Raw genomic sequence first — 18,527 nt, forward strand, 5'->3', positions numbered from 1 at the left:
CATATAATCATATTTTTGTTTTGCTGTCATTCCTTACGAACCCATTAATCTGAATGGATCCACAAAAACGGTTCTCGTTAAAAAACTGTATCATTTACAACAAATCATTCGGATCGGACAGTCATGACTCAGATACTATTGTCGCAAATGGATTGAACTACATTTTCATTTAAGGGCGGGTGCAGGCCCGCAGGCGTGCAAAGACTAATCCGTATCATCTGCTACCGTGGTAATTATTTAAAAGGGAACTTGCTCTATGAACCGCACGTAAGCCAGCACGCGTGTCCAACCCTAATTGTTACGTTCGATAACCAATAAGACCTCCTTCGGGTGACCATGAAATTAATTTTTAATCTTATGAACCTTTATTTACTTTTAAGCGTTTATTATAGTTTAGTTATTATTTAACAAAAATTATTGAGTATTTCTAATATCCGAAATTATTAAGTGATCAAAACAACCAAACTAAAAGCTTTTAAAAATGTATACAATTCTAAAGCTTACAAAGAGGTTGTTAGTGAATACAGACATAGAAATAGTTATTTCATCATTCGCGCACGGTACAACAAGTACTACGCGATTACTCACTTTTTTTTTTCTTTTTTTCTCCTACCGATGCTGGTAGCCTTGAGAGGCTATTTCAGTTTCGCCCTGACGTGTAGGTGAGCTCACGGGGCTCAAACCGGAGTGATGCTAACACTGCGCCTAGCAAGAGCAGTGCTTCACAGAATCTACCACCGGATCGGAAACACGACCCACTGAGAAGATCCAGTGAGAAACTCAGTGGACTGTGTCTGTGGGTTAATTCGCTCGTCGAGCCCTTTGTCGCAAGCGACGGGTTCGACGAGGACGGTGACCGGTGCTTGTGGTACCTAAAAACACCGTTCATGGATCGGGATACTCACTGCATTCATCAGTATTGTATTGCCTCCTTTCTTTCAATAAATATCCTTCAAGATTAGGAACGTTTGGTAACCTCATGTTAAAAGCATGAAAACATAAATTATAATAAACCGGGGTGTGTCAATGTTGCGTCCGAACCTCGAAATGTATTAAACCACAGAGATTGACTGCCCTATACAGATGAAGCGTGACGCGTTAGTTAATAGTGAAGCCAAATATTATCGATGAAATTAATAGTGACATAATGAAAAAATTGCTGTGTTAATATTATAATTTTTATTATTGCTTAGGTGGGTAGGCGTGTTGACAGCCCACTTGGTGTTAAGTGGTCACCGAAGCCTATTGACATCCACAATGTAAATGCCGCCACCTATCTTGAGTAATGAATTCTAAGATCTCACTTTTTACAGTACAAATACTACCCCACCCTTCAAACCGAAACGCGTTACTGCTTCACGGCAGAAATAGGCGGGGTGGTGATACATAAAATCTCGCGTTATTTATTGTCATTACAATGACGTTATATACCACGTTTCGGAAGGTTTACAGTTGTGGTCACGAAGGACTAAGATGTTGTTCGTCCGATATAATAATGCGGTAACTATCGTTACATATCTATAAAAATTGTCTATTTTTTTTTACCTGCTATATTTTTATATTTTCCAGAATGTCTGTAAATTAAACTGTCTGGAAGAGATCGCTTTTAGCGATAAGACCGCCTATTGTACAAATGTATCTGCTTTTTTGTTTTGCCCACGCAGTCGTATCAATATTACGACTAAAATGCATTTTCACCCAAACCATTGCCATTGACAAGCACAGTGTCAATCAAGTAAGAAAACAAAACTATAATATAATACTATGTCAAATAAGAGAACAAAACTATAATATATAAATAAATGTTTAATAAATTAATACCAATGCATATAAGTCAATATTGGATGTCGATTCTGATCATAGGTATTTACCAAAAAAATATATCATCGAAACTGAACAAGCAAGTCGCAGGATAAGTTTCACGTAAACCTAATCAGTATTTATTCTTCGTGCAGCTGATAAATTAAGCTCATATTTTAACGTTTATGAAAATATTATAACTTTAAAGTAAGTACAACACTATAGATACCTAATAAGTCTGTAAGTGTTGTCGGCCAACATTGGCGCTATTGTTAACGACTACGACCGCGTCTGTTTGGCACATCCCCTCGTAAAAGATTACATTGTAATAAGAGTGCTATTAAAAAGCGTATCATTTTGTACAATATCTCTAACAAGGATTAATCTGGGTTTTTTGTAGCTGTTCCAATTTGTTCCATATATTGTTTGGAAATATCGTTCCATTTTTCCATCACAATTTTTAGGATCACTATATATAATCACACGTAGTAAATTATCTCATTTTTATTGCTAAAGTAGTTAGATTAATATGCTTATTGTATTGAAATATTCGTCACAATTATCTATATATAAATAGAAAAAAAAAACCAGACAAGTTTTCCTCCTCTCTTTTAAGCTATTTTCTTTTTCTCTTTAGTAGCTACAAGCATAATGTTATCAATAAAAATGTTAATAATTAAAGTGAGAAGATGATGCATAAAATAAATCAAATCTTAAAGTGTCAGTGATTAGGATAATATTTCGACCATAATTTAAAATTAACATGTTTTCAAGAAGCGCCTAATCTATATACTTTGAAGTCGATGGAGCTCAAAGAATAACATGTCCGGTGTACTAATATCGATCGAACCGATATTAGTGATAATTATATCCCACAGTCTGGTCAATCTATCTATCAATCTATCAATCACTATAATGAGATACGTACTTAACCTATTCTTACATATCACTACCATTATCAAGGAGTAATATTATGTAATAAAAAGCAACGCCTTAAAATTACAATTTTCTTAATTAACGGTGGCATGTTTTTTTTTTTTTATTGCCCTTGTATGCAGACGAGCATACGGCCCACCTGATGGTGAGTGGTTACCGTCGCCCATGGACTTCAGCAATGCCAGGGGCAGAGCCAAGCCGCTGCCTACCGCTTAATACTCTCCACAAGCCTCGTTTGAAGAAGGACATATCATAGCGCTCGGGAAACACCGTGGAAGGGAGCTCATTCCATAGCCGGATGGTACGTGGCAAAAAAGATCTCTGGAAACGCACTGTACCACCGCCCTACACCAATATCTACTGCGAAGCTGTAAAGCGTTTCCGTTTGAAGGATAGGAGGACTTAGACCCTGATGTCTCAAAGTGGATGATGGCATACTATTCTGGTGTCTACGGGTCTCAGTAGCTGATTAATACACTATGGTTTTTAATTTTGTCTCAATAAACTTAATCTAACACAACTTAAAACAGTACATTGTGTATCACCTTCGTTCCTCTTATCGTGAAGATGATCGCCAGACATCAATATACTCTTAGTTCGTTGTAAAATATGTGATGTGAAACCTAAAAAAAGTCTAGAAATTATTTTTTATAGATATGTAACGGTAGTTACCGCATTATTATATCGGACGAACAACATCTTAGTCCTTCGTGACCACGAAAACTGTGAACCTTCCGAAACGTGGGATATAACGTCATTGTAATGACACTAAATAACGCGAGATTTTAAAACGTAAAAGTAAACAGAAACATAATGGATTGAATAAATGATAATAAAAGTGTGTTGATTTTTTTTTTTATTGCCCTTGTAGGCAGACGAGCATACGGCCCACCTGATGGTGAGTGGTTACCGTTGCCCATGGACTTCAGCAATGCCAGGGGCAGAGCCAAGCCGCTGCCTACCGCTTAATACTCTCCACAAGCCTCGTTTGAAGAAGGACATGTCATAGCGCTCGGGAAGCACCGTGGAGGGGAGCTCATTCCATAGCCGGATGGTACGTGGCAAAAAAGATCTCTGGAAACGCACTGTGGATGACCGCAGTGGTTCCAGGTAGTACGGATGAACTCTACTCCGATGGCGGGCGGTGCGATGGTAAAAACGAGATGCCGGTATCATCTCGAACAATTCCTCAGAGCACTCCCCATGGAACATACGGTATAAAATACAGAGAGAACCGAAGTCCCTCCGCAGACCCAGAGGTTCCAAACGATCCGTGAGACCGGGAATTTTTCCATGTGATTCTTTAATTTTGAGAAATGAAAAAAAAAAAAAAGCCATTATTTTCATACATTTATTTTTATAAAAATGCATCAAGATCACTGGTTATATTAAACATTCAACATCGTATTAAGCTTACAGACGTCGATTCAAGCATTACAACAAAAGCGTTTTATGCATTTGGATACTAATACGTTCCTGAATTATATTAAAACATACTTATTTAACATAATGTATTTCCAATATTCAAAAGTTCGTAAATATAATTAAAAGGCAGACCTACGGAGTACAGTATTTGTAGTTTGCCGTCAGCACGAAAACGGCATTCGGAACGTTGGGTTATGAAATAAACAATAGCCTTAATCAATCATTTTTTACTTGTGTCGTAGAAATGTTACTTCATAACTCCATATATTGACATTTAAAACAACAATTTATATATTTCCTTATTCAAATAGAGAATTCTGAGCATTCCTATTTCATCATTAATAAATTTTATATACTTTTGAATTTATATGCTTTTGAACAGTTCTAAATAAATACCAGTTGGCTTTGCTTGGCTTTGCTTAAGTAATAGTGAACTACCTTCATTCAAGTACAAAATAGCATTTTCAAACTAGCGATTAAATTCGAAATCGATTTTATTATATTTCTCGATTTATAAATATATTTTGTTTTAATTTATTCTAAATAAGCTTTATTACAATACAGTAACGGTAGTCTTGTTGAGTAAAAATCATTATTAACTACGTGATAAAGTCATGTGATGTATTTAATAAATGAAATTATTGACGATAGATTGTATTGTGAATCTATGAAATAAGCAGATATATTCTCCAATGTAACTCTGCTACTAATAACCCATTCTGTTTGAAGGATAGGAGCCATTTGACTATGGAATTGACCTTGAACAAATGTCTCAAAGGTGCCAAGCAAGGGCACCTTTATTTGGACTCTGCCTATCTGGGACAAATATGAAGAATACAATATTTAGGTTTTAATAATAATTTTAAATCAACAAATTCATTTGTATTTTTTTTGTGTTTGTTGATATAAATTCTCTATGAATTTTTCGCCAGTGAAAAACTTATTCTGAAGTATTTTACATCTCTTAAGTCAAAAGAAAAAAAAATAACGATGATGACTTTAGCATCAACCTTAAGAATAACAGTCCTAATCGTATTGTTGTGTGATGTGTGTTACAGATATATCTTGTAAGTACTTTTTTATAGACATAATATTTAATTAGTCAATTGAGATTGACAATCTCACGTCCCTCATTTCTTATTTAGTAGCTATATTTAAGTATTCATTACAATGACTAACATTTCTCAAAAATATTTAAAGTAACCTAAAAGCTTGGGTGTATCCTAATTAAGCAATACTTAACAAGTAATGTTGAGGAATATTTTAAAACTAAATTTTCTTAAATCACAATATGTTTAAATAAAAACGCTTACCTGGATTATATAACCTTAAATATGTTACAGATATTGGTGTACCTGTTATTTATATACCTGTTATTTATCTCTAGAATATAACAGATATTTGTTGTTCGAAACGCCAAGTTAACAAGTTAACGTGTTAAGTTAGTTAACAAGAATGTTTTGCAAAAATATTGAAAGATATTTTGGGAATTAATTCATTGGCGGGGCTAAGAAAACAAGTATTACTCTATATTTACATTCTTAAATATTTACAATAATCACTTAAGTTACCTAATATGCTATTAACGAATTTGATTTTATAGTTTAGCAATAAAATATTAAAACATTTAAAATTTAAGAGAGAGAGACAATAAAACTTAAATAAATTCACTTGGATTATAAAGTAACATCAGAAGTGGCTTCTTATGGTACTCAAGTTTAAAAAAAAAATCAGGAACAGACCACATACCTGATGCCAAAATAGGGTTTTTCTTGTTCAAATACATAAAAACTTGTACAGTGACCACACTGAGCTAACACAAACATGTTTCTGACACGAATCTTTGCCTGAAATAGGAATAAAACCCGCGGTCCTCGGTTTAGTAATCAGGGCGCTAATCAATGCGCCATCGGGTGAGGCGATGTTAAAAATTATGTCAGAACATTACTAGCAGGCTGCCAATCATGCTGCACATACCAGCCATCTTGAATATATGAATCTATCGATATATGTTACTTAAGGTGATTATATTCTAAAGCTATTTACAATAATCCTATAATACCCTTGTAAATATATAGCTGAACTGACTTAGTTTTAAAAACGGTAATCTGTATTCTTTGCTTAATAAAATCAACTCCTATTGAAAGGTTTCAATGTGAATCGCAACATAACTTATTTGATTGACATTTAGGGTTCCGTGATAATTGTCAAAACGTAACAATTTTAGTTGCCAATGGTTCCCAAAAGATAATAGATTACCGAATTTAAAAATAAGTGTCTCAAACATTTAATCTAAACGTAAATAGAAGGCACATATCGTACCTTTGAAGCAGAGAAAAAGTCGTAAGATTTTCGCAGCGTAAAATTGATTTTAATCCTAAAATATTACTTTATAACTTTGTGACGTTCATTGTAATAGAAATGGTGTAATGGGAACAAGAATAAAAAGTGTTAGCTACACAGTCAATGTGAATTGTGTCCATACGTATTCTTAAATGTACAAAAAGACGGATATGTTGTGTTGTGTAAAACTTTACCCAATACGTATTATATTTATAATTCATTTATTAATTGTCTATATAATATATGTATTTTTTATATGAATAATAAAAAAAACGAAATATCATTTTGAATGTAGTTTGTGTTACCCTAAAGCTGATTTCACAAATTTTCAAATTTGGCAATTGCGAATACTGATCGCGCACATCACAAATACACAAGCTTTAACTCGGCAAGTGAAATATAAAATTCCTATAATTAATTAAGTATCGATAGTAAAAAAGTGAGATTACTCATATCGTGTATTTTTTTTTTAATATTAAACGGCAGAGTTCTTGCCAATGATGGGGCCCCCGCTTGTCGCGTAGACCCGATGTCCATCGAATTCTACTGAGGAGTTTCGCTTCATTGCATCATCTGTGTCTTTCAACGGTTCCTTCTCATCCCTGTCAATATAAATTTTTATATTAGATTCTCCTCTACAAAGAAAAATAAACAGATAACTTTTTAGATATCTACAATCTCTATTTACAGTAATGCTTCTTAAATATTAAGTGTATAAACTATGGTAACGCTAAAATGAAAATTATTTCAGTCAAAGTGACAGATTTTATTCGAAATTTTACTATTTTTGTGTCAATTTATGTTGATATCAATGTAAAATGAAGGTTTATGTCACTTTAACTGAAACATTATTTGATGAGGTTAATTATTTTGACTTGAAGTGATGAGCGAATGAATATAGGGACAACAAGCATTTTATTTATTAAATAAGCATTTTAATTCTGCTTAAAAAAACGACATTCAAATAAATATACAATTTAAAACTACTTTTACGAATCGTCTGTGACCACGAAAACTGAAAAGTATTCGAAATGATTCAGTGAAAATAAGAAACGCGAGATTAAACCGTAAAAATAGTTTTGATTATAGACAATTTTAGTAAAATGTGAATGAATCTTACACTGGCGTGGTTGGTATATAGCTAAACATGTGGTCGCAAAGGGCAGCGTGGGGGAAGAAAACATATATTCAAATTAGTGGATTGTGACAAAATAAACATTAAGAATTGCTTATGTTAAAAATGATTTATAAAACCGTTGCGTAATGGGGATGGTAATGTTTTGTGATCACTGTAAAATATGAATCGAAAAAACACAGAATAGAAACGAAAAGTTGCCGTAAAAGATGTTCCGGAAGAGAACTTTTCTTATCTGAAAATAAATGATGTATTTAATCGCTGATAACGAGACATCCGCTTATCGAATATACGTTTTTAATACAAAATATTCCTACGTTAAAGTTTAATACAAAATGATGCGCTAGATAATTTTCTCGAACTACATTGACCACACCACTCAAAGCATGGATCTCTTTTAAACATCGCTATTAAGAGAAACGCTAACTGCCAAGCTTAATTTGTATTTACATTCCGCTCAGCCCCAGCGAAAAGTTTTTTTCATACATACACCGTTGTTACACCGTGTCGAAACAGAATTTATACGTTTACGTCTCCTCACAAGGGCCGAACCACAGCGTCCGCACAAACAAAGCATGCAGGCAATCTCAAAGTTTGTTACGGCAGTGTATGATGCCTTACGTCGGAGTTGACACGAGCTTGACTGGTGGCGGGAGAGGCGCGGGGGATGGCGGCGCGCGCGGCTTCATGCTGCAATAAGGGAGCGGGAAGCGCCAACCGTACAGACTAACGGGCAGAAACATCTCTCATCGACACTAAGCCCTCATTCGCACGGGCGTTTTAAAAACGCTGCGTTATTTTTCCCTACCTAAGCTGAGAGAGAGCCTTGAGAGGCTATTTCAGTGTAACCTTAACTAGTAGGTGAGCTCACTGGGTTCAACGTTGCTAACACGAACCCTAGCAAGAGCCGTGCTTCGCAGAATCTACCACCGGATCGGAAACGCGACCCACCGAGTAGATCCGGCGAGAAACTTAGTGGGCTGGTTGCGTTAAAACTGCGTTAGCGCCACGTGACGTAATCTGTAACGCCCAACAGTTTGTGCTCAAAATGCAACACTGCGCAATAAAAAAACGTCGCGTTTTAAAAGCGCTGCCGTATGAATATATACTAGGAAATGCATCTGTTCTATTTGAACGGTTTTTTAACGCGCGCTAAAAAAAAAATCCCGTGCGAATGAGGCCTAACACTTGTAGGTGGGAAAATGGAACAAGGAACACTGAGGTATAAGGTAACATAAAACAAGGTAAACAAGAAAGTCTGATGAAATTGTAGTCGGGAACGACAGGAGACAGTTATGATGTCGATGATGTGCAATTAAATGATATTTACGGTTCATATTATAATAATAAAAAAAAAACCAGTTAACGTAAATTAGTTAAATAGATCTTAGTCACGAAAATTTGTAGTTCAAAGATAAAACTAATTACCTTCCCAATTTTGCTTCTTCGTCGTTGTGTTTCTTCGCGCGTTTGCCGCACAGGGTAGCAATCACGCCCTGTTTTCTGAAGCACAGCAGCAAGAGATCCACGATGAGAAGGCAAATGATGACGCCAGCCAAAGACAGCCCTATAATTGCCCCGCTCGATAGAAGTTGCGTGTGAGCAAAACCAGAGCGTTCAACACCTGTAGAAATTGCCAATATTAGAAAAGTGACTACAATCCAAATTCAAGAGCAGTAGAATTACGCACCAAATATTTTTCATTAAGACTTATAAATTTTTTATAAACATCGGGCAAACATCGACTGCTCTTTGTATCGTTAGTTTTATGCATCATGTAGAAGCTGAGGATGTTAGATTAATGAGTATGGAGTTGTAATAAACGTAACGCTATGCATAGTATTTTATTTAAATATATAACTATACAGCAAGCCTTTTTACATTCATTACGATCAGTGTGAAAAATGGGGAGTGCTTCCAAATGAATGAATTACGTGCACCCAATCACCAATAGCTACCGAAAGTGATTTCCAGAACGAGTATCGAAATGTGAATTCACAAACAGTAAGCACTTCGCTATCATGAAATGGGGTTTGAATGAAAAATAATGATGATGAATGATGTTAAACAAATGACGCATAAATTTTTTAACCTAAATACTAATTATGAAAAATAATAATAAGAAAAGTAAAGTTGTCAAGATGCAAACATTCCATAATATTTAATTTTTGCGAAATAAATGTTCAAACCCCATGACAATAGATCTTTTTTTCTAAAGCATTAGCAAGATCTATTTAACTTGGGAATAAATTAACGTAAACATTATCTAAGGTAACTATTGCTCGGGGTCATGACAGCCATCACCTAAACTTTGTTTAAAACGTTGTAAGCGAAAATATAAAAATAATCGGTATATTTTCACTAAATTCACAAGAAAAACACCCTGTAATTAAAATTCAAATAAAAAAATCTAATATCTTTACTATTTCATGCATCAGAAAATAAAATACTGATAATTTTCATCCGAAATATCCTTATAAGTTGTTTAATATAAAAATGAATTTGAATGGTAAAATAAAGATGCCTCAGGAAACTGACCGCCGATATCACATTTTGTTAATCACCGATGCATGGAACAAGCTAGTGGAAGAATGTGAAACAAACTCATCGAAGGGTGTATTAAATAGGTCATGCACAAATAGTTAATTAGTACATTCCAAAGAAAACTATGCAGCATCACTATGAACTAAATTAAGGGTTTCATATTTAATGTAAAAGATAATATTTACCCAATTCTCATGAGGGCGACACAACACACACTCGACAAACAGTCAACAGTTAGGGATTGGCTAATGGATTGGTTCCTTGACAAGCATCTTGACAGCTTTCTTTTGGTTAATATATTAATTTATTTATTAGTCTATTAATTATAATTATATATCTACTAAATAAAGGTCTGTGTATAAATCTGTGTATAAATTTTTCCTTTATGCGTTTTATATAATTAATCGGATCATAAAAACTTGGGTGTACTGTTGTATATGGTACACATGTCCTATTTTAAATAAGCGGCACGCGAGTAATTTCAAACCACTGATACTATTCATACAATTAGCGACACTAAGAACGAAGTGTGACTAGTTACATAATAATTTTTGTTACACTCAATAGTTTTTCTTTTCTTCAGATTTTAGAAATATTTTAATCGGATTAATTTATTTTTTAAATTTTCATGTATTTCAAGACGGTACCGAGGAATTGCTGCAAATTGTATCACTTTGAATCAATAAAACAAACTAACACATTTATTTTAGCGACAGAATAAATTAAGGATGTTGTTTTTCAAACATTTATTATGTTTCACATTGGTCTTTTTACTCAAACATCACAATCACTCACACTCCTAGTAGTAGTTATTGTATAATATCTAACCGCTTTTGTTTTTTCATTTAACCACTCAACATCTCAATGTTTACTAGTCTCTCAGATGATATCACCACTGGAACGTCTTACATTATTTTTAAAATACTTATATTATACCAAAAGGACAAAATACTCATCAAAAAATTCGTACACAAAAGTTTACTCTTAAATCTTAATCTATGCCTATATTGTGTAAGCCTTTTTAATTTTTGGCATTACATTATTTATTATTGCAAGGAAAATATTTTGAATTAAATGGCAGTGATAATTTTTATAGCCATATTAAATATTAAAACTACTTGCGTTTTTCATTCTATGAACTTTCAATGAAAAAAAATTGGCACAACAAATTTAAAATTTCAAAGATCTATTATAAATTATTATATTTTTAATCATTGAATCAACACCGTTACGTATTTACAGACAAACAAATTATATTATCACAATAATTATTTCCTAAACAACAATAAGTCAACTTTGGACTTTGTTAGATATAATTTAGTGTTTTTTTATTTATTCAAACTAAGAATAATACAAGAACTGTAGCTATAATGTCCAGTTTAGTGTTTGCCCATCTCAAATAGCTGGGACATCCATTTGGGTTACCTAGAAAATATTTACTATTATTGTTAAATAAGCATTTTTATTGAAATTAAATAAAAATGAAATGAAATTTACAAAAAAAAATTAAAAATTAAAAAATGATGTTATGAATAATAATAATCATAACTTACCATATACAATAATTTAACACTAACATAACAAGGCAATCATGATGAAAATTTAAATAAACTAAATTTAGTAAATTAGCAATGAACTTAAAAACTAAAACAAAGATCTTACAACTTAACTATGAATCAAAAACGAAAGTAAAATATTTTGTTATCGTTTATTTGTACCTTAACCTGTTTTTTTTGATGTAGTTAATTGGCAAGATCTCATTCTTAAATAAATCGAAAAAATAAATAAAACGAAACTTAATTTAATTAAACAAATCAAAATAATCGAAAAAATAAACAATGGTTAATGATCAAACTGGTTAACAGCTCGCGTCTCATAGAATTGTACTTATCGAAGCAGCATAACCAATTTTAAAACTAATAAAAGTTTAGAATGCGATAATAGTTGTTCACACAGTTATTGTAATTACATGATCGAAAACCAACTGTCAGGAAGCGCACCGAAGCACTAACACAATTCGGAATCAGTAGCAGTTCACAAAAACAAACACAATACAAAGGATGCGACGAGGGAACGAACATAATAGTTAGCGGTCGTAGCTGAGGAGGGCTTTAAAGGTTCAGACGCAGTGTAGACATCGTAGAATCCCGCCCGTAACGGCACTTCATTACTCTCTTTATTGTACTCACCAAGAGCAGTTTGGACGTACAGTTGGGCGGGCAGTGAGAAACCGAGCTGGTTATGAGCCCGCAGATGAATGCGGTAACGAGTGTCCGGATGTAACCCTCTGACTTCGTATGTAATGGCTTCGAATGACTTAAGTTCTTGGGTAACGCACTCGTTTTCCGACGACACACGCCATTCGCCGCTTATCTTCAAAACCTGCGTCGAAAGGGTTAGCTTATTAAAGATCTATCAAATCATTTACGTACTCCAATTAATTGGAAGATTCACTTACCGGACAATAGCGGATTTCGTACATGTCAATAGGCTCCCCATTATGAGCGGGTATTTTCCACTTCAGTTCATATCTGTCTGCGTATTTTCCGTGAATAAGCGATTCTGAGCTAAGGTTCTCTCTCCATTTCGGCTGTTCTGGTGGTGACCTGAATCAAAGTATAGGTTATAGAAAAAAAACGCAATGAATGCAAAAGTCAAAAAGATCAAAAATTCTACGCTTTACAGAACAAAAATAAAAAAGTTTGTGTATTGTTTTTACCTTCTTGGCATGATAACCGTAATAGGAGATCCCCAACTACCAATGCCAACTTGATTAACAGCAGCGAATCTAAAGTCGTAGGTAAACATTGGTCTCAAGTTTTCCACAGTGTATGGGGAATTAACCGACCACGTGCGGTTCTGTGCTAAGTTCCAGTCGAAGTTTGCATTTTCTTTGAATTGGGCCACATACGCCAAGATCGGCGGACCCATGTCTTCAGCAGGTCCAACAATATTGAAAGTAACTGAGGTTGCTGTGATAGTTTCTTGTCTTGCCTGAAAAAGTTTTTTTTAATATGCTCAATAAAAGAAGCTTATATTTTGAGTCATCGCATTTGTTCATGTAAGTTGAAGTGATGAAGTTACCTGTACTACAGGTCCGGGAGGAAAAGCTTCTCTGAACTGAATGACATGCTCTGCTTCTCCTAGAGTATTGGTAGCAACACACTTGTATATTCCATACAGTCCACGATCCAGTGGCGTGATTGTGACATAGCTTATTGGGCCAGACCCAAAGATTTTGATATGGGGCGTTTCTACCAGATCAGCGTCACGGAACCTAATCAGTAAAAATTTAAGTCATTACTTACAAATTCTATTGTCGGAGATTTTGCATTGTAGTTAAATCTATGTATGTGTATATATCTTTTGTGTAAGTATTTGTAATTTATTTAATATAAATTTCATTGCACCTACCACTATTTACTCTGCACTACCTTTGGTTGACTGGTAGAGAATACCATAGGCATTAAGTCCGCCGATGTAAATTTTACATGAAGTGTAATAAATAAATAAAATAAATCTTAATACAACATCGCTGTTTACCTCCACTTGATCGTAGCATTGGGAATACTCTCAGCGACGCACGTCAAATTTACAGTTTGCCCATTCCAACTCCATATCGGTACTGTAGGCATCCTTTCAAAGGTTGGCCGGAACTGCACAGCCAAATGGCCGTTTCGCCAAGCTTCACCAGCTGGATAAAACAATGATTTATTGTTCGTGCAAACCAAAACTATGACCATTTAAATTAAATCTAGAAAACAGCTCACCATCATTCTCAGCAATGCACTCGTATAAACCATCATCAGTTCTATTCAAATTCGAAATCATGATTACTGCGCTAGATTCAATTTGATCTCCTGATTGATGACTGCTGGTCTCAATAGTAATCCTAAACAAAAATATTACGTTTAATGATATTAAAGAATGTCAAAAGTATATCATTTACCAACATGTTTATTTATTTAAAAAACTTGTTGTTGTGCTCACCTTCCACCATCATTTGGTCCATTAACAAAACGCTCACTATTGCTCCGCTTACGGAAACTAATGCGAGGTGCTGGACGACCAGTAGCTTTACACTCCAGCCTGCCTTCCTGTTTTTCGGGAGCAGTTGTATTGTAGAGTTCGAAAATCCTTGGCTTCACAAGTACTTCGACTTCTATTTCGGTTTCGTTTTGACCAGCCTTATTAACCGCACTGCAAATATACTTTCCGTAATCAGCAGCTTCGACTCTATCAAAAGTTAAGAGTCCAGTGTTTTCGTTAACGTTGAATCGTGATGTAGTAGCCAGGTTCTAAAATAAATCAGAAAATAGGGTTTCTTTAGCGTTATTAGCCGATGTTAGTCCTCTGCCCAATTAGAGTTAAGCGATTAGTGAAGCCATTATATTTAAAATAGTGATATTCGCTAAGAAAAAAGTAATGGTAAATTATTGTAATCTTACCTCGCGTGTCGAAGCTTTAATCCAAGTATAAGTTGGCGGCGGCTTTCCTCTCGCTTTGCAAGTGATTGCAGCTGATTCTCCCTCTTTGATTCTAACTGTCGTCTCTCGTTCTTCCATTTCTGGTGCGGTGTAAACCTATAAATTAATTAATTTTACACAATCAAATATTAGATGGATTTTCTTGATGTTCTACGAATCATTTACTCTGAACTTTTGTTCATCACATACCTCAAGTTTAATGTTCCTTTCGGCAAGTTCACCAGTTTGCATGACGACAGCTCGACAAGTATATGTACCATCATCACTTTCTTGAACGTTTTTAATCATTAAACCATTAGCGTGGATTACGTATCTGTCACCAGTTACGATCTGTTGAGTTGAAATTTATTATTAATAAAATCAGTTCTTGATTTATTTAAGTACTAGAGATATTTGAATATTGTTTGAGCTACTTACGGGATTTTCTTCTTTAAACCAATCTACTGATGGTGCAGGCTCAGCTGTAACCTCGCACATGACTTTAAAATCTTTGCCTTTGGTTGCATACTGGTTCTCATTAGCGTTTGTCCAAGTGATAGCAACTAAAAATGAACGAAATTAGAATATATACTATGTATTATTTTAGAAACATTTTTCTCGATTAATCTAGTGTCTATTTATGTTCATTTGGTGTTTATTTGAAATTTTTTAACGTTTCAAATATTTTGAAATTGACTACACAAACTGTTTTCAAGTAAAAACAAATAACAAAAGATATCAGTAATTTTATTTTTATAACTGTAATTTTTATTATATCATTCTAAATTTTAAAGTTTTTTTGTGAATAGAGATGAAGGGTTTCTTTTATTTCAATTGCTATCACTGTAAGTTCTCCTTACCAAATGTATCCAAAATAACGCTGGCGCTAAGAGGGATATTCGTGTAAGTAGCCTCACAGGAATAGTTTCCAGCCATTGCAGGCGTTATCGAGGATATATACAACAATTGAAGCTGTTTGGCAGGCATTGCTTCTGTGTATATTTCCGGACGAGTTCCAGCACTGTAAATTTAAAAATGTTTTTGATTATATTCAAAAGGCGGTTTTGGTCTGTCTGTAGTATCTTTAGCGTATATTTGTAAATTCTTATTGACAACTAGCGGCCCGCCCCGGCTTTGCTTGGGTAGTAACTGTAGCGCACGCTATGTAAAGAATTTTAAGTAATTTTTTTGAGTTACTTTATTGGAGTTTTAGGAAGGATCTCTAATTTATTTTTTAATATAAAATAAATATAGCCTATGTCACCCGGGGATAGTGTAGCTTGGCAACAGTGAAAGAATTTTTTAAATCGGTTCGGTAGTTTCTGAGCCAATTCAATACAAACAAACAATCAAATCTTTCCTCTTTATAATATTATTATTATTATTATAGTACAGATATGATGAAATGAACTTTCATAATGTAATTTTGAAAAGCGCGTATTTGTTTATTGTTTGTCCACGCTGACAGACGACTTGTGGTTACGATCAAACTATTGCTTATGCTATCAACAAATTTCGGTAGCTTATTGACGGGCTGCTAATGTATATGTATATAAATGCAATCTTCCGTTGTGAAAATTACATAATGTTTTCAGTCTACGATCTCTGCTTGCTCGTTTGATAGATCTCTAAGCAGTGAAGACAAGTAAGTCAGATGTTATGACATCCACCCGAGCGTGATTAAATAGCAAAGCACTTTCAAAATTAAGATGCTCCCCTTATTTGTGAACAGCGACATGTTCAGTTCAATCAGGTTTTAGATACTCACGCAGCTTCCATGATGATCTGTCCTTTCGGGTCCCTCCACTGTGGCTGTGTGACCAGTGCCGGATCAGGTGCATCAGCTTGACAGGTAAGTACAACAGACTTCCCAACTGCCACAGTCTGCTGTTTCGATATCGGAAGTATCCTCAGGTTTTGGGCTAGACAACCTGTCAATACAAAGAAAGTACATTTAAACAGTGCATTATTTTAAATATTAACATATCGCCTAGGTATAAAGACGATTATTATACTAATTGGCATTAAATTATTTACGTAATACGGGTCTTAGTGTTAAATCTTCGTAATGGATTGCTTAACATTGAATAGTAAAAAGAAATTGAGTAACTAATTGATAATTTGGCCTTTGGATAAAGGTTTCACCCTAAAATGAAGACAGCCGAAATTGCAAAGGCAGCCCCTGCGCAAGTCTTTCATTAAGTCGGTCGCAATTTATTCATCGGCACGTGACGTACTTCATTAGGAAGACATCACACGCCTTCAACTATGTACTTAATCTGTACATTGTAAACAGTTTTTGTTTGTCTTCCTTTGCATTTGTACGCGTAGAGCGGCACATTGACCACATACATGTATTCGAATATAGTTTTCAACCCTTTGACTGTCATGTAGGTCACCGGTGCCCTACGTGGCGCACTGAAGTTTTTATGTCGACTTCTGTTATTAATGCGCCGGAATATCTAGTAGACTCGGAGAAAGACGAATCCGAAGATACTGAGAGTGGATCTAAGTCTCAGAAACCTAAATGACTAAAAAGATCCAAAAAAAGTGGGTGTGTGTAAGTCACACACGGTAGAAACGAAACTTATAAATAAGATATAGATATACTGACTATCCCACTGCACAGGAGCATACAAAGAGGAGACCGAGAACGTCTAATGTGTTCTATCTCATTCTCTCGCCGGCTGAATCCTATACATTTATGTGTTTGTGTCTCTATGGACTTATTTTTTCGTTTCATCGAGATCATCATTGAAATCACAACGATTCTAAAGAAGTTTCACTTCAACAAAGGGAGGCGAAATTAGGCAATCCAGGTGCTTAGTAACAGAAATTGACATAATCATTTCAGTGCGCCGCGTAGGGCACTGGTGAGATACATTGCACTCGAAGAGTTAAGTACTTTCAACTACTAGTGGTCACCTAGTAGTTGAAATTCGACTATAATTAATTAAAATTTAATTTTGAACATTATTTTGGTTCTATTGTCAAAGACAATAATCTATAATCACACATTTCGCCAAGAATACACTATTATACAGAAGAATAATATTCAAGACCAACAATATTAATCTGTTCTCAATTTGACCAGAGACTAACAATAAACTAAAATTATATGAGTGTGTTGTTTGTGTCAAATACATGGTAGTGTGCGTAATGTTTATTTTTATTGATTTAATGTATTTTTATGCACAAATTCTGCACTCTTACTTTATAAGTATGGGAAATTTCAAACTTCTTCGTCCACGCATTTTTCGTAATAAGGGGTACAAATTTTTAGAGCTTCACGTATTAATATACCGATATATAGCCCGCGATAGCCTGTCATAGTTCTGACGTAGATCGAGAGTAACCATTCGCTAACAAAATCTACCGAATTAAAAAAATATTCTTCACTTCTTCAGCCTTTTGTGCTCGGTATGCTTAAATAATATATTTTTAAAGTAAACGCCAGTGTAGATCGAACATGTAATGTAAATAATAATATAAATCCTGTGTATTTAGGTTCTATTCTAGAATAACAAGCTTACTGTCTAGAGTATCGAATTATTTGAACGAGTATTTTTCATATTTCAAACAAAACTATTTAAAAAGTTTGATTGTTTTTATTATTCGAAGCACAAAACAAAGTCAAATGTACTATAATAACTTTATATTACATATCTGAAATGAATTAGGTTTTGTTTGCCGTTCAAACGAAGATTTCGGTCAGAGTGCCATCACCGTAATATGGGTGGTTGACAATCAGGTTTAAAGTAATAGCTATATATTGTTTAGCAAAATCACAGCAATCTGTAGCTAGGTGTTGATTAGTTGATCAAATGACATCAACGAAAAGTTAACGAAGGGTCAACAATAAGAGATGTGCGTAATAC

The 18,527-nt window shown here is 34.4% G+C and overlaps 1 protein-coding gene across 5 annotated transcripts in view; it reads right to left on the reverse strand.

Moving 5' to 3' along the window:
- Positions 1-6,837: 6,837 nt before the first annotated feature.
- Positions 6,838-18,527, reverse strand: part of Fas2 (neural cell adhesion molecule fasciclin 2) — a 133,543-nt gene continuing 121,853 nt past the window's right edge. Inside the window, exons 2-16 of one of the 5 annotated variants that reach the window (XM_089734805.1) lie at positions 16,418-16,580; positions 15,510-15,670; positions 15,088-15,212; positions 14,860-15,000; positions 14,632-14,766; positions 14,174-14,481; positions 13,954-14,075; positions 13,727-13,877; positions 13,268-13,460; positions 12,903-13,177; positions 12,642-12,789; positions 12,373-12,565; positions 9,068-9,263; positions 7,625-7,645; positions 6,838-7,106 (exon numbers count right to left, since the gene is read on the reverse strand). In XM_089734805.1, coding sequence (XP_089590931.1) covers positions 6,980-7,106; positions 7,625-7,645; positions 9,068-9,263; positions 12,373-12,565; positions 12,642-12,789; positions 12,903-13,177; positions 13,268-13,460; positions 13,727-13,877; positions 13,954-14,075; positions 14,174-14,481; positions 14,632-14,766; positions 14,860-15,000; positions 15,088-15,212; positions 15,510-15,670; positions 16,418-16,580 — 2,459 coding nt within the window. In that variant the 3' untranslated portion in view covers positions 6,838-6,979. Of the gene's footprint in view, positions 7,107-7,624; positions 7,646-8,260; positions 8,366-9,067; positions 9,264-11,372; positions 11,609-12,372; positions 12,566-12,641; positions 12,790-12,902; positions 13,178-13,267; positions 13,461-13,726; positions 13,878-13,953; positions 14,076-14,173; positions 14,482-14,631; positions 14,767-14,859; positions 15,001-15,087; positions 15,213-15,509; positions 15,671-16,417; positions 16,581-18,527 lie in introns of those variants that run through there. The other 4 variants (XM_028171686.2, XM_089734804.1, XM_028171687.2 and 1 more) reach the window with 4 other exon arrangements.

This window comes from Bombyx mandarina, chromosome 18 (assembly GCF_030267445.1).
Source record: "Bombyx mandarina strain Sakado chromosome 18, ASM3026744v2".
Lineage (NCBI taxonomy): Eukaryota > Metazoa > Arthropoda > Insecta > Lepidoptera > Bombycidae > Bombyx > Bombyx mandarina.